Source organism: Leucopleurus acutus, assembly GCF_964270905.1.
Source record: "Leucopleurus acutus genome assembly, chromosome: 4".
Lineage (NCBI taxonomy): Eukaryota > Metazoa > Chordata > Mammalia > Artiodactyla > Delphinidae > Leucopleurus > Leucopleurus acutus.
This window is the reverse complement of record NC_139146.1, coordinates 109331157-109344106: the sequence shown is the minus strand read 5'-3', so window position 1 is coordinate 109344106 and position 12950 is coordinate 109331157. Positions and strand designations below refer to the sequence as shown.

Here is a 12950-nt window from a genome sequence, read left to right as displayed (position 1 = left end):
TCATTTCATTTTTGTTAAATGTCAGCATTATCAAAGGATCAATAAAAAGTACAATATTTTAATGTAATGCTCTGGAAAGTATCCGTATATTTCCACTAAGCAGTAGAGAATTCTAGTTTCATTTTTATTAATTTTCTATACTGGGGTAAAGTATAAATCTTAAGGAGGTAAAAGCAGAGTCTACTTTATTTACTTATGTTTTTTTTTTATTTACTTATGTTTTTTTTAAAAAGCAGCCAGAAAATTTAAGTGCAATTAATATTTATTGGCAAAGCTAATCATGACATTATTATGTAAATAAGTAGTTATTAAGTAATACAATCCTGGAAATATGCAAATATATATCAGCCAACATACAACACCAAGTAAAACCAGTCTTTATTAAACCAAACCTTCTTTCACAATATATGTTTGCTTAAAATTCTGGAGATTTTTCTTTATATGAAATTGTGATATGTCAACATTATTTCTTTCCTCTATTAATAAATATTGACTATACCACAACTTCATTTATTTTGTTTATGTAGAATTTCAAGGATAATAAAATCATCAGATGATTTTTCCGCAGTTAGATTGAAAACGAAAAAAAAAAAAGAAACACTTTATATAGCAAAAGTACAGATTTAGGCAGCAGACTCTTCTAAAGTACAGATTTAAGAGCTAACTCTTCAAAAGTTTCTTGATTATTTTCTTATACAGAGGATTCTGCGGGTCCAGGCAAATTTTCCTCCCATCCTTAAGCGTAGCTCTGCCAGGGAAAGAAGAGGCGCGCCTTTCAGTCCTTGGGTTTGAATTTGGGATTAGGCTGGCGGGAGGCGGGTGGAGAGGGGCGGTAGGGAAGGGGAGAGGAGAAGAGGGTGGGCACGAAAGAAGCGAGTGCAAGGACTCACATCAGTTGGGGGCTGGGGCAGTGGAGTCCAGCCCCGATCACCTCCAGGCTGGAGATGCTCCGGGGATGGACCGCAGAGGTGGTCTTTACACACACGCAGCGCAGGTCTCCAGCTCCACCTTCAGAGTCTGCTGCGGGTGGGCCGGGGACAGTGGGGAGTGACGACTCTGTGAATAGCCAGCGGTACCTTAAGGATCTTCTCGTGGCGTGGCGTCTGACCTTCACTTCCTCATCCACAAACCAGACCTCCCTCAGAAAGTATCTGACTGTCCAGGTGGTAGAGCGCAGCGGGCAGCACCTGGCACAGCGCCTGCGCTCTTAGCCGTGCTCGGTCAATCACAGATGGGAACCGAGACGGGTACAGACTCCGCCCCAGCCCCGGGAGTTCCAGCACTCTCTCCCCACCGCCCCCGACCTCCCCCAGGCCCTGCTTCATTCAGCTTTCACCTTGGGCGAGAGCGACGGCTAGTAGGAGCAGCAGCCCGGGGCTGGGCCGCGGGCCGGGGGCGCGGGTGCCAGCTGCCAGGCTCATGTCGCAGAGATGCCAGCAGGAGCCGAGAGCGCAGGGGCAGCCCGGGCTGGCGCTCCGCAGACCGGTGGTTCCCGAGACTCTCAGGCCGTTTTATACCCGCGGTGGGTCAACTTCGTCGGAAGCCTGGGGTTGAGGATGGAGAACTGCGGTGCGGAAGCTGAGACACTTCTGCAGAGTTGGGCACTGTGCAGCCAAGATTAGGGCAAAAGGAAAAGAAGCCAGGGATCAGCAGTCTTGCTGGGAGCTGGGAGCAGGATCCAACCGCTACCCTGAATTCATATAATACATGCACATTTGTGCAGTTAGAAACGGTACTTTAACCTTATAAAAATGTATGTTTTCTTGGTTATGTGCAACAGTAGAGTTCTCTGTAGTCACCGTGTTGCAGTTGGTACAGCAGGAAAGTTTGTTTCCTTCTCAACCCTCAACTGCCTCATCAAGAACAAATACCGTATGCTAACACATATATAAGGAATGTAAGAAAGAAAAAAAAAAAAGGTCATGAAGAACCTAGGGGTAAGATGGGAATAAAGACCCGGATCCACTAGAGAATGGACTGGAGGATATGGGGAGCGGGAAGGGTAAGCTGAGACAAAGCAAGAGAGAGGCATGGACATATATACACTACCAAACGTAAAATAGATAGCTAGTGGGAAGCAGCCACATAGCACAGGGAGATCAGCTCGGTGCTTTGTGACCACCTAGAGGGGTGGGATAGGGAGGGTGGGAGGGAGGGAGACGCAAGAGGGAGGGAATATGGGGATATATGTATATGTATAGCTGACACACTTTGTTACAAAGCAGAAACTAACACACCATTGTAAAGCAATTATACTCCAACAAAGATGTTAAAAAAAAAAAAAAGAACTGCTCCTTCACTTCTGCCTTTCTTGTTGATTACCGCTGAGTGAGCTTGGCAGGTGCGTTTCTTCCAGATGTGCCGTTTGTCATTGTTTTCTGCTACTAAAGAGTTGAATTTGGTCTCCAGGTGATGACTTGGTTCCAAATTTCACGTGAATGCGGAAAGTTTCCTCAGTCTCTTGAATGGGATCCACCTGGCTCTACCAACCATGACCCAATATACTCTAGGAAGCAAGCTCAGTTAGCCTCACCTATCCTCTTATTCTGAGAAAAATTGTAACGGTAATGTTTGGATGCACACTTTCTATAGAAATTGCTACCTGGATGTTTCTCCATTCTGCTCAGGAAGAAGAGAGGTCAAGGAGAGTTTTCAGGCCATATCTCCCGGTGCCTGCTGCCACCTGGCCAGTACAAGTGACAGGGTGAGATGGGCTGCACCGTTGGCGGGAGTAGTGAAGCTCTCGGGAGGACACAGAGCACCTGGGAGTTGAGTGTGTAAAAGATGCAACAGAATCCTGCACAGAAAAGGTCCAGAGATCAATATAGACCATCTTCCCTTCCCTGAAAAAGAATGACTTTGGCTCTTGATCAGGGCAAAGCACGCCCTCATCTCAAAGCCAGAGGCTCCCTGTCACACTGATTAACAGTGGTGAGGGGCCTCAGGAGCCCACTGCATGGAACTAGCAGACCTCTTTTTTTTTTTTTTTTTTTCCGGTACGCGGGCCTCTCACCGCTGCGGCCTCTCCCACTGCGGAGCACAGGCTCCGGACCGGCAGGCTCAGCGGCCATGGCTCACGGGCCCAGCCACTCCGCGGCATGTGGGATCTTCCCGGACCGGGCCACGAACCCGTGTCCCCTGCATTGGCAGGCGGACCCCCAACCACTGCGCCACCAGGGAAGCCCTAGCAGACCTCTTAATGCTCAGCAGGACCAGATTTCTGCAGGGATATGGAATTTAGTTCCTGGGCCTGGAATGTGCTTTCTCTTACTCTCCCACCACCTGTCTTTTCAGCTGGCTAGTTCTACTCATATTTCTGGTGTCTGCTTAAATATCACCTCCCCACAGGGGCCTTCCCCGACAGCTAAAGCTACTTGTTTTCCCTGTTGTTGTCTTGTAACACCCACTGCTTCTCCTATGTCTCACAGCTCATACAAACACAAATATATGACATACACACACACATGCATATATATCTAAATGTGTTTAAAATGGTTTCTCTTCCTAAATGGAAAGCCCCGTGTGGTGAGATATAGCACTGTCTATCGCTATTCTAGCTCCCTGGAAGGAACTCAGTATAAAGTACTACACTAGTGAAGATGATAAATGTTGAAAATGAGAACGATGAGGCTTTGACGTGTTCATGTGTCTGTTTCTTTGTGTAGTTGGAGCGTACCTCTATATGAACTTGTGGTTGTGATTATTTGTCAGCCTGTCTGCCTCTCCCACCAGACAGTACCCTCTTCAATGGCAAGTCTCTGTGACTTACAGTCTTTGAATATCCAGCATCCGTGCAATGGCTGGTACAGCATGTATAAGTCATACATGTGTATGGAACTGAAACTTGAGATCCCAAATTGGATTAGCCCAGAGGGAATGGATAGGAGGGGTGGTTTGGCGTATGGATGGGCAACATACTGGATTTGTACAACCTTACCCCACAGATTTCAATATTTGCAGTATAAAGGAACCCAGGGAGTAGTGACAATTCATTCATTCTTTCTCTGCATCTAAATAGAATAATTCAATATGTACACACAAAAGTAAGAGACATATGCATTATGCAGGAGGTATTAGCCTAGTGTAAAAACTGTGTCATGTCTCAAGAGGTGGCCCTGTTGGATTTCAGTAGGAAACCACTAGAGAAATGAATGAGATGCTGAGCTATTTTAAATTATTGGAGAAAAACTGATCACCACGACTGCAGTCACCATTTACTGCTTTATTTATTACATGTTTATTCATGTATGTTATTTGTTAACTATTACTTAATAAAAGTATTTATTTTGTAGAGAAAGCGTCTAAGGCATTAAACCTATAACAGTGAGGAGATAATAAAAGGAAACCTAATAATGCAGAGATTGTGAACTATGTGCTTAATACATGAGTGCTCCCCAAGGTCCATGTGCAGTTTGGGATAGATGAACTGATATCTTCTCCTATAACCATCATAGTATGTGCAGTATGCTATTTAGGTATCAAGTCCTATTTTCCGTGTCGATAACATCATGTGATATATAATGTAATCTCTTAATTAGAGAAAGAAAAATCAAGCAAAGTGATATGGTATGTGGTTAAGAGCATAGTTTCAAATTGCCACTCTGTCACCTACCTAGTTATCTGATTCTGAGGCAAATTTCCTAATCTCTTTGAACTTCGTTTTTCTTCCCTATAACACTAATGGTAATAATAATAAATACTAACTAACATTGACATATGGGTTATTGTGTGACATTCATTATCTTCAGCACTTTGAGTTTATTAACTGTTAATTTCACATCAACTCTATGAGATAAGCAATATTATTATGCCATTTTAGAGATGAAGAAACTTAGGCACAGAGAGGTTATGCAACCTGCCCAAATTTACACAGCTGGCAAGTGGTGGACTAAGTTACCCTCTCTTTAGAGGATGTGCTCTTAACCAGATCCTAGCTATCTTGTAAGAATTATTAAATTCTTTACAATTATTTAATTGTAATGCATGCAGAACAATTATTTTGTCTGGAATATTAATCTTATTATTACTATAACTCATAATATTAATAGTTATTAATAAAGTTTAGCTATTACTATAGTACATTAAAAATAGCACGTATCATCAGCTAGTGACTTTTGTTGGCCATATTGTTAAATACCAAAGTTTAAAAAAATAAAAAGATAAGGCTTTTTTCCCTAATAATTCTGTTAAAAGTAATAATATATGACAACAAAGCAATAATAAATTTGATTTTATATTAATATTTCTTTAAGAATAGTATGGGTGTAAATGAAAGAGAGTAGACATTAAAGAAAGTTCTGTTGATTGTAAACTAACAGTTAGTAGCCTGGTAAAGCTTAAATTCTCTATCGTGTTTATTTGCAAGGCTGATTCTCATACTGAAATGGTTACCATCTAGATATTTAGTAAATGCCAATATGTACAAACATGTCAGGGTAAAACATTCAACACCAAGTAGAATCTGTGTTGTTGTTATTATTATTGAAAATACTATCATATATTATTAAAAATATATATGATATCATATATCATCATATATTTTTTGCTCTACTGGTATTAAATATATCCACTTTAAAGTAAATAACCACTGCTTACAAGATTCACATTCTACAGCTTTATTTTTAGGATTTGAAGGCTAAAATAAACATTAGAAAAATCGTTCAGAGAATGTTTTGAAACAAGACATCCTAGGACTAAGACAATGAAAAACACTATTAATATATAAAGTGCCTAAATATATTAATAAACATTTATTGAGCAAGTGTTCCATGCTGGGCCCTGTGTGGTTCCTAATATCACTGACCATTATGGAATCATCATGGGCACATCTAGTCTAAGAGTACAGAGGAGCAAGATAAGTTAACATGGCTGTATTTGGAAAGAAATTTTTAAAGAGGAAATGCAAAACACAGTACCACATTTAGCCAAGAGTTAGGGAGTAAACCATGTATTTTGAAACTAGCCTTGCTTACTTTCTTTTTTTATTAACTTTAAAATTTTTAAAGGTACTTTCCATATACAGTTATTACAAAATATTGGCTCTATTCCCCCTGTTGTACAATGCATCCTTGAGCCTATCTTACACCCTAGCCATGCTTACTTTCATTTTCTCTCTGTCATCTATTAATCAGCCATCTCAGAACAAAATGCGACTTTTTGCGACAGAACGGAAAACACATCCAAAGCTTCATACGGTATGACTCGGTATCCTGGATAAATAAGAACTCTAGAAAGCCAAGACCTCAAACTTTTATCCTTCTTGGGAGATAAAATCGTTTGACAGAAAGCAAAAACATTAAGCAGCTGACCCACCATCTTCCAATATTTTCTGGACTATTTTCTTGATTCTGGGAGCTTCTGGGTCCAGACAGATTTTCTTCCCATTCTTCAACATCGCTCTGCAAGAGAGAATAGAATTATCCGAGAGCATCCTGGCACACTATCAGAAGGGATCCAACAGTGTCGGTAGGGATGGAGGTGAAGGGCTTCCCTAGTGAGGCAATACTGCAGAAGCAGAGACTTACATTACTTCGACTTTGGTGCAGTGGGGTCCTGCCCTGATCACTTCCAAACCTTGGATGTTACTGGGATGAATGCCAGAGGTGGTCTTCACACATGAGCAGCGAAGTTCAATGTACAGCCTTCTATCCATGCTTTTAGCTAGGGTAGAAGGTGTGATTCTATGAGTGGTCATGATTATCTCAAGGATCTTCCCTATTGATGGGTACCTCTCTCACAAGGCCATTGCGAGTCTGATCGGTAAACCTTTAGTAAAGTACCCTAGCAGAATTCCTGGCACATGAGTGCATCGCCTCCATTTACAGTTATTCATATAATGCCTTTCTCTAGTCCCAGGAGCACCAGGACAGTCCATCCCCCAGATACAGCTGCAGCAGAAGCAGCCTCAGGTGCAGGGAAACAGAGACTCCACCTTCAGCTTTCCCTAAGTTTCTCTTACGTTCTCCAGTGGTGGAGGGAACCAGCGTGGTCAGGAGCAGTGACATCGGCAGCAACACCTGCAGGACAGGAAGTGGGATGGCCCTGGTACAGGAGGAGGTAGTGCTGCCCCTGAGGCTCATGGCAGAAAAGACTGAGTTAGAGCTGTTAGCCTGGGAGTCTGCAGCTAAGTCGCTTTCACAGTCTCCTGCTGTCTTTTATACACACTCCCTCAAGGCCAGTAAGGAGAAAAAGGATAGGGATAGGGGAAGTGAGGGTGTGTGGTAATATATGTGTAAGAGTGGTCAAGTTGTGCCCAACCCAGATAAATGCCAGGCGAGTCAAATTCCTGCTAAATTTCATTTTAAGCATCCCTGCACACTCTCACTCCCCCCTTCTCAATATCCATCTCCCTTACACATATTTAATACTGTACTTAGGAAGAACTAGACTGAAATATTACACATATTTTCTTTGTATAATTATGTAATATGCCCTGCCTTTCCTATAATGCAATTTAGAGGCCTTATAGACACTTTATGTGTATCTGAAAGCATAAGTATGCGGCCCTCGAAACAGAGAGTTAACTTCCCTTTCCGGTTGCCAAGGAAAGCAGATGTTCCTATCTTGGTCGTTGATAAGTATTGGGATTCGTTTGGAGTATGTGGATAAAATAGGAGCCAATTACCATCAAAGTCTCACTTTGCATATTAGTTTATGGGCTTCTTTCTGTCTTCCAAATATATCATCTTTTGTAATTTTATCCAGAAACTAGAAGCAAACTCATCCTCCTTTCTGTTATAAAATAAACTACTTTTTTCTATCATCTGAGTATATGCTAGAAAACAAGACCCAGCAGCTTTATTTTTCATTATTAATCTAGCTGAGAAATGTATAATACAATTCACTGTAAAAGATTCATAACCTGCAGATGCATGTGGGATAAAGCATGCAAGTTCCTCTTCATCATTACTCCACATTCCCGGTCTCCAATGGTAACCACTGGTAACAATTTGGCACTAGTTTTCTATTCTCTCTACATTTCTATACACACATATACATATACATAGAGCCACACACATAATATTGGGTAACTTTTTGGCCAACCCAATACATAGAGATAAACATATAGAGAGGTAGACATAGACTTTTTAAATATAAATGGGATTATTATATAGCTTTTGTCCTTCAAAAATATGTCTTCAGCATCCTTGCATGCTACCTCAGTGTCACTTTTCCCCATTCTTTTCAATGTCTGCATAACATTCTATAGCATGGGCTCTTGTTGTTCAACTTCTGTCCCATTGGTGACCTTGAAGGTGTTTCCATTTTTGAACTTTTATATGAACTGCAGTAATATCTTTATTCCTCAAGTCTCAGACACCAATTAAGGGTCTTGATCTCAAACCCCACACGACAAAGCCCTGCAGCTATGCAGAGATAGCCCTGCACATCACATACTGGCTTGCATATGCTATTGTCTGGATCTCTGCCCCATCTATGAGACCTGCTTCCTCAACAGGACTGTACACTATTTTTTAAGGTTTTTAAAATAACGTTTATTTCTTAAAAGTTAACATGTGCATAATAGGAAACCAAAAAACACAAGAAGCAAAAATCAGTCGTCCATAATCACAAGCAGTTTACTGTTCGATGTGTCCTTCTAAATCTCATTTGTGTATCTACACAACTAAGCATCCATGTATCTGAATTTATGTAATTCAGATTTTACAGTTATGTATCATGCTTTTTCCCACATCACGAATATTTACCATTTCAAAGTCCCACAGCTATATGAGTATTTTTATAACCAAGAATACACTACAGCAACTCAATCTGGAAGGAAAAAAATATAATCCTGCCTTCCTTGGCAATAAAAATTTCATAAAAGACAAAAATGGCAACAGGCCTTTAGACAGATATTGGCAGACTTATGATTAAAATACTACATTCCCTTAATGTTAAATTAAAAATGAGACATAACACAACAGAGTACACAAAGCATAATGCTTCTAAGAGGATTCATTATCTGATCTAAACAATTAAAGTATTAGCAAGAAGGTATGTTTCCATTGACTCACTTAACAATATATTCCTATAGCACAGCCAAGAGATGCACACGCATCAATGGTTATCATCAAAATATAAATATGAACACATCCACATACATCCCTCCCTTTATACTTCCTTCTGCCCCTCTTCTGCCAACCTAATGAAAGAGTCCTGACGTATATTTCTGAGACGGTTTAACCATTCCACATCCAAGGTGCTGCTTTTTTAAAAAATCAATTATAACAAAGATATTTACAAATTGGTTAATTCACTAGCTCTATTTGTTTTTTTTTTTTTTTTTTTTTTTTGCGGTATGCGGGCCTCTCACTGTTGTGGCCTCTTCCGTTGCGCAGCACAGGCTCCGGACGCGCAAGCTCAGTGGCCATGGCTCACGGGCCTAGCCGCTCCATGGCATGTGGGATCTTCCCGGACCGGGGCACGAACCCATGTACCCTGCATCGGCAGGCGGACTCTCAACCACTGCGCCACCAGGGAAGCCCACTAGCTCTACTTTTTATCCTACATCGTCACCTCTGATCATCTAAAAATCTTAGATGTTGCGAAGTAAAGAATGAACCTTGTCCACAATAAACATAGGTACTTTACAAAACTGCACATATAGCCTATGGTTATAACCTAAAACTGTCTTCTAGACATGGAGATATTAGCCAAGAGCCCTTCCTTTCACCCTTCCTCTTACCCTTCCACCAGCATTTCAACGACTAAGTACAGGACTACATCTAGCTCTAAGAAGTGGATTAACATAGACACTCCCAGAAGACACAGCCCTTCCTAAAAAACAACAAAAGAGCATTTATAAAGGGATTATTTTACTACCTCTACTTTTAATATATTCTGGGCATTAGGACTTGTTTATTCTTTAATGCACAGCAATATTAACTGAAATGCACAAGTAGTACAATGGTTAGACAATCTGAACGTCTAGACTCATGGGCACAGAACCCCCCTCTGTACAATTTTGAACACAGAGGCATGTCCAAGGTTTCTTTGAAGGCCTCATGTATCCTATAATGTGTAAGGTAACACAATATACAGTAGGTCTTAGCTAAACAGTGTTAGTGAATAAATCAGTGAATATGTATCATTAAAGGAAAGTTTCGTTTTCATTTCTAATCAGTCACAATTCTCAAATTAGACTTCACATGGCCCAAAGTACCTGTGGTATAAAAAGGTGATTTGGAAGGCTGGGCAAAAAGGATGAGGCCCCAGACACAGGTTGTCTTCCTCTTACAACTATGTCCAAATCTTACACAATATTCAAACTTCCCATTTTCTTTTTTTCTTATTTATTTATACCTTCAAAATTTTAGAAGAAACTCTTAAAATATTAAATGTATAAGATTACTTTTTATCCAAAGAACGACTGCAGTAAATGATTTCCAACTTGTAAAAAATTTTAAGCCAATTTCTCCTGTTGTTTAGCAGTTACTGACTATGCCTACTGAAGTTCTTATTTCCTGTTTTACAATGTATTCCATATTTTTCTCCACCCCATTTGTTTTCTTCTTATAACTTACAGTCTAGCAGTAGAACATATTAAATTAACCTGATTTCCCACCTCTCCCAACCCCAAAATTCATAGTCTAGTAGGTAAGCTTAAGGAAAATCTTAAGCTGAAAAAAATTAGTATCCTTCTAAGAGTGACCATGTGAAGTGAATTATAGAAAGAATTTCAACAGGAAATAGAATCAGGAGAGCAAACTTCCTTCTGGTTCTTCCTGAGTGATGATGGTATAGCCTTTCCCATTATTGTGATTAAACTATTGCTAATTCACAAATCAGATATGTTTGTATTCAACCATAAGCTCAAAACCATTTCCACAGCAAGATATAAAGTTTTTTGGCATTATTCATCATATCATTCTTTTTCTGTCCATCCCACCTCTCCTCTCTGCAACACGTACTGTTTACTATATCTGTGAGTTTCACTGTACGCTTCCCCCTCCCCGACCCCCATACAAACACTATCCACATTTCCTTCCTGGTTCACTTACTAAGATTAGTCAAAAGTTCCTAATCCTTTTGGGGAAACTATATGGAAGTCTTCTGAGCTAATGATGCTACTTGACTTAGTTGATACCAGGAAAGAGGTAGGCATGTAGCACAGGATCATCAACTCATTGTCTTAATCAACAAGTGTATTTTGTCACAAAAGAAAGACACATCGACAGCAAGGTTTGTGAGGAAGTATTAACACATTTCTTGAGTCACTAAAATTTCACAAGCCTATTAGTTAGCGTGTGAGGTAAATAACGTTTTGCTAGTTTTCATTTCTTCAATATGTATTAAGTATCTACTATGTGCCAGGCATTACAAAGTCTCTTTGCTGTGTGACTTAGTCATTTAACTACTTCTTTTTTAAAAGTGAGATCTCAAATATTTGTGCAAAGCAATGGGATATAAATACTAATTTGCTATTACTACTACTACTATTGTTAACTGCTATTACTGCCACGTGCATGATTTTCTTGGATTTCCATGAAGAGAAACATAATACTGACTTGAATAACCTGACTATACAGAAATGGGTAAAAAATATTTTAAAATCAGTTATTCAAGCAAAAGAAGTTACTTTATGCAAAGTTATTACTTCAGAGAATGCTAGAAAATTAGTGTCAGAGGCTCTTGGGTTTAAAAATAACTTGACAGCTTTTTATGACTCTTACTTTGTCACCCTGGGTTTTTTTTTTCGTGGTAAGTTACTTTATCTCTTTTTCCTTTAAGTCATTGTCTTATAAATAGCAGTGTCATTCAGGAAACTAGCAAGTTTTCTAAGACTCAGAACAGAACTTATCTGTTAGCTATTTTGAAAGAAAATATCTAGAGTCACTGGAGGAACATTAGCCTTTAAAATTAAAACATATATTAATTCTGCATTAATTAGAATGTTTTGAACTGACATCTCCTAAATATGAAGGGGATAAGCCACTGCCTACAAATTAGTAATAAAACAACCGGTACACTAGGGGCAGGACAGGAATAAAGATACAGATGTAGAGAATGGGCTTGAGAACACGGGAAGGGGGAAGGGTAAGCTGGGATGCAACGAGAGAGTGGCATGGACATATATACACTACCAAATGTAAAATAGATAGCTAGTGGGAAGCAGCCTCGTAGCACAGGGAGATCAGCTCGGTGCTTTGTGACCACCTAGAGGGGTGGGATAGGGAGGGTGGGAGGGAGGGAGACGCAAGAGGCAGGAGATATGGGGATATATGTATATGTATAACTGATTCACTTTGTTATAAAGCAGAAACTAACACACCATTGTAAAGCCATTATACTCCAATAAAGATGTTAAAACAACAACAACAAAAAAAAAAAACCCAATGGGTACAGAAGATCCTAGAGATGATAAAATGGAGGGTCAGTTCGTTAAAGCGCTTTAATCAGTAAATTGAACTACTAGCCAACAAAAGCTTTCCTATAAGTGCTGAAATCTAATATGTCTTCTGTATAACTCTGAGTGCCCAAGAATGATCCAGACCTCACATACTCTGGCACTAATGTAACTGAGGCTGTATCTTATCCAGGGGTGAGGCATGGTGTGGGGAGTGGAGGGAGAGGGGGGAAGGTGAAAGAGCTGATGGGGAAATATCTTCCTGGGTGTTGTTATACAGGAACAGTGCAAAGTTGTGCAAGCCTGAGGATTTTTATTTTAATTATATTGATTGTTACTATTTGTTGAACATCAGATGCCTGACCATCCTTTTCTGATCCTCTTTTACTGCATAACAAGCCATCTCCAAACTTAGTGGCTTACGGCAAAGGTTTGTAATTTCTGATAACTCTGGGTGCTAATGAGGGGTTCTTCTGTTTTCATCTTGCCTGAGCTCACTTGAGTGGGTGTGGTCAGAGGGCAACTGGAATGGCTGAAAAGTCCAAACTGGCCTCTTTCACGTGGGAGGTGTTTCGTGCTGGCTACTGGCTGAGATTTTTGC

At 40.2% G+C, this 12950-nt stretch overlaps 2 protein-coding genes across 2 annotated transcripts; both read right to left on the bottom strand.

The window, feature by feature from the left end:
- Positions 1 to 244: 244 nt before the first annotated feature.
- On the bottom strand, positions 245 to 1473 carry LOC309961237 (platelet factor 4-like). Its single transcript, XM_082838308.1, has 3 exons — positions 1337 to 1473; positions 891 to 1056; positions 245 to 748 (listed from the first exon to the last, which is right to left on the bottom strand). Exons 1-3 carry the CDS (start codon positions 1419 to 1421, stop codon positions 661 to 663), a joined length of 339 nt encoding a protein of 112 aa, XP_082694434.1. The 5' UTR covers positions 1422 to 1473; the 3' UTR covers positions 245 to 660.
- A 4822-nt stretch (positions 1474 to 6295) lies between these two features.
- Positions 6296 to 7079, bottom strand: PPBP (pro-platelet basic protein; the record flags this gene model as incomplete). The annotated part of the gene is made up of 3 exons (XM_082838309.1): positions 6296 to 6398; positions 6525 to 6660; positions 6959 to 7079. 3 exons carry the CDS (start codon positions 7077 to 7079, stop codon positions 6296 to 6298), a joined length of 360 nt encoding a protein of 119 aa, XP_082694435.1.
- Positions 7080 to 12950: the final 5871 nt, after the last annotated feature.

Excerpts from the sequence above, each read along its gene's own strand:
- LOC309961237 (XM_082838308.1), bottom strand. The coding sequence starts at position 1,421 with ATGAGCCTGGCAGCTGGCACCCGCGCCCCCGGCCCGCGGCCCAGCCCC. Across the intron at positions 1,057-1,336 it reads AGCCGTCGCTCTCGCCCAAG|AGTCGTCACTCCCCACTGTC; the intron begins GTGAAAGCTGAA and ends GGCTATTCACAG. Across the intron at positions 749-890 it reads TGCCCCAGCCCCCAACTGAT|AGCTACGCTTAAGGATGGGA; the intron begins GTGAGTCCTTGC and ends TTTCCCTGGCAG.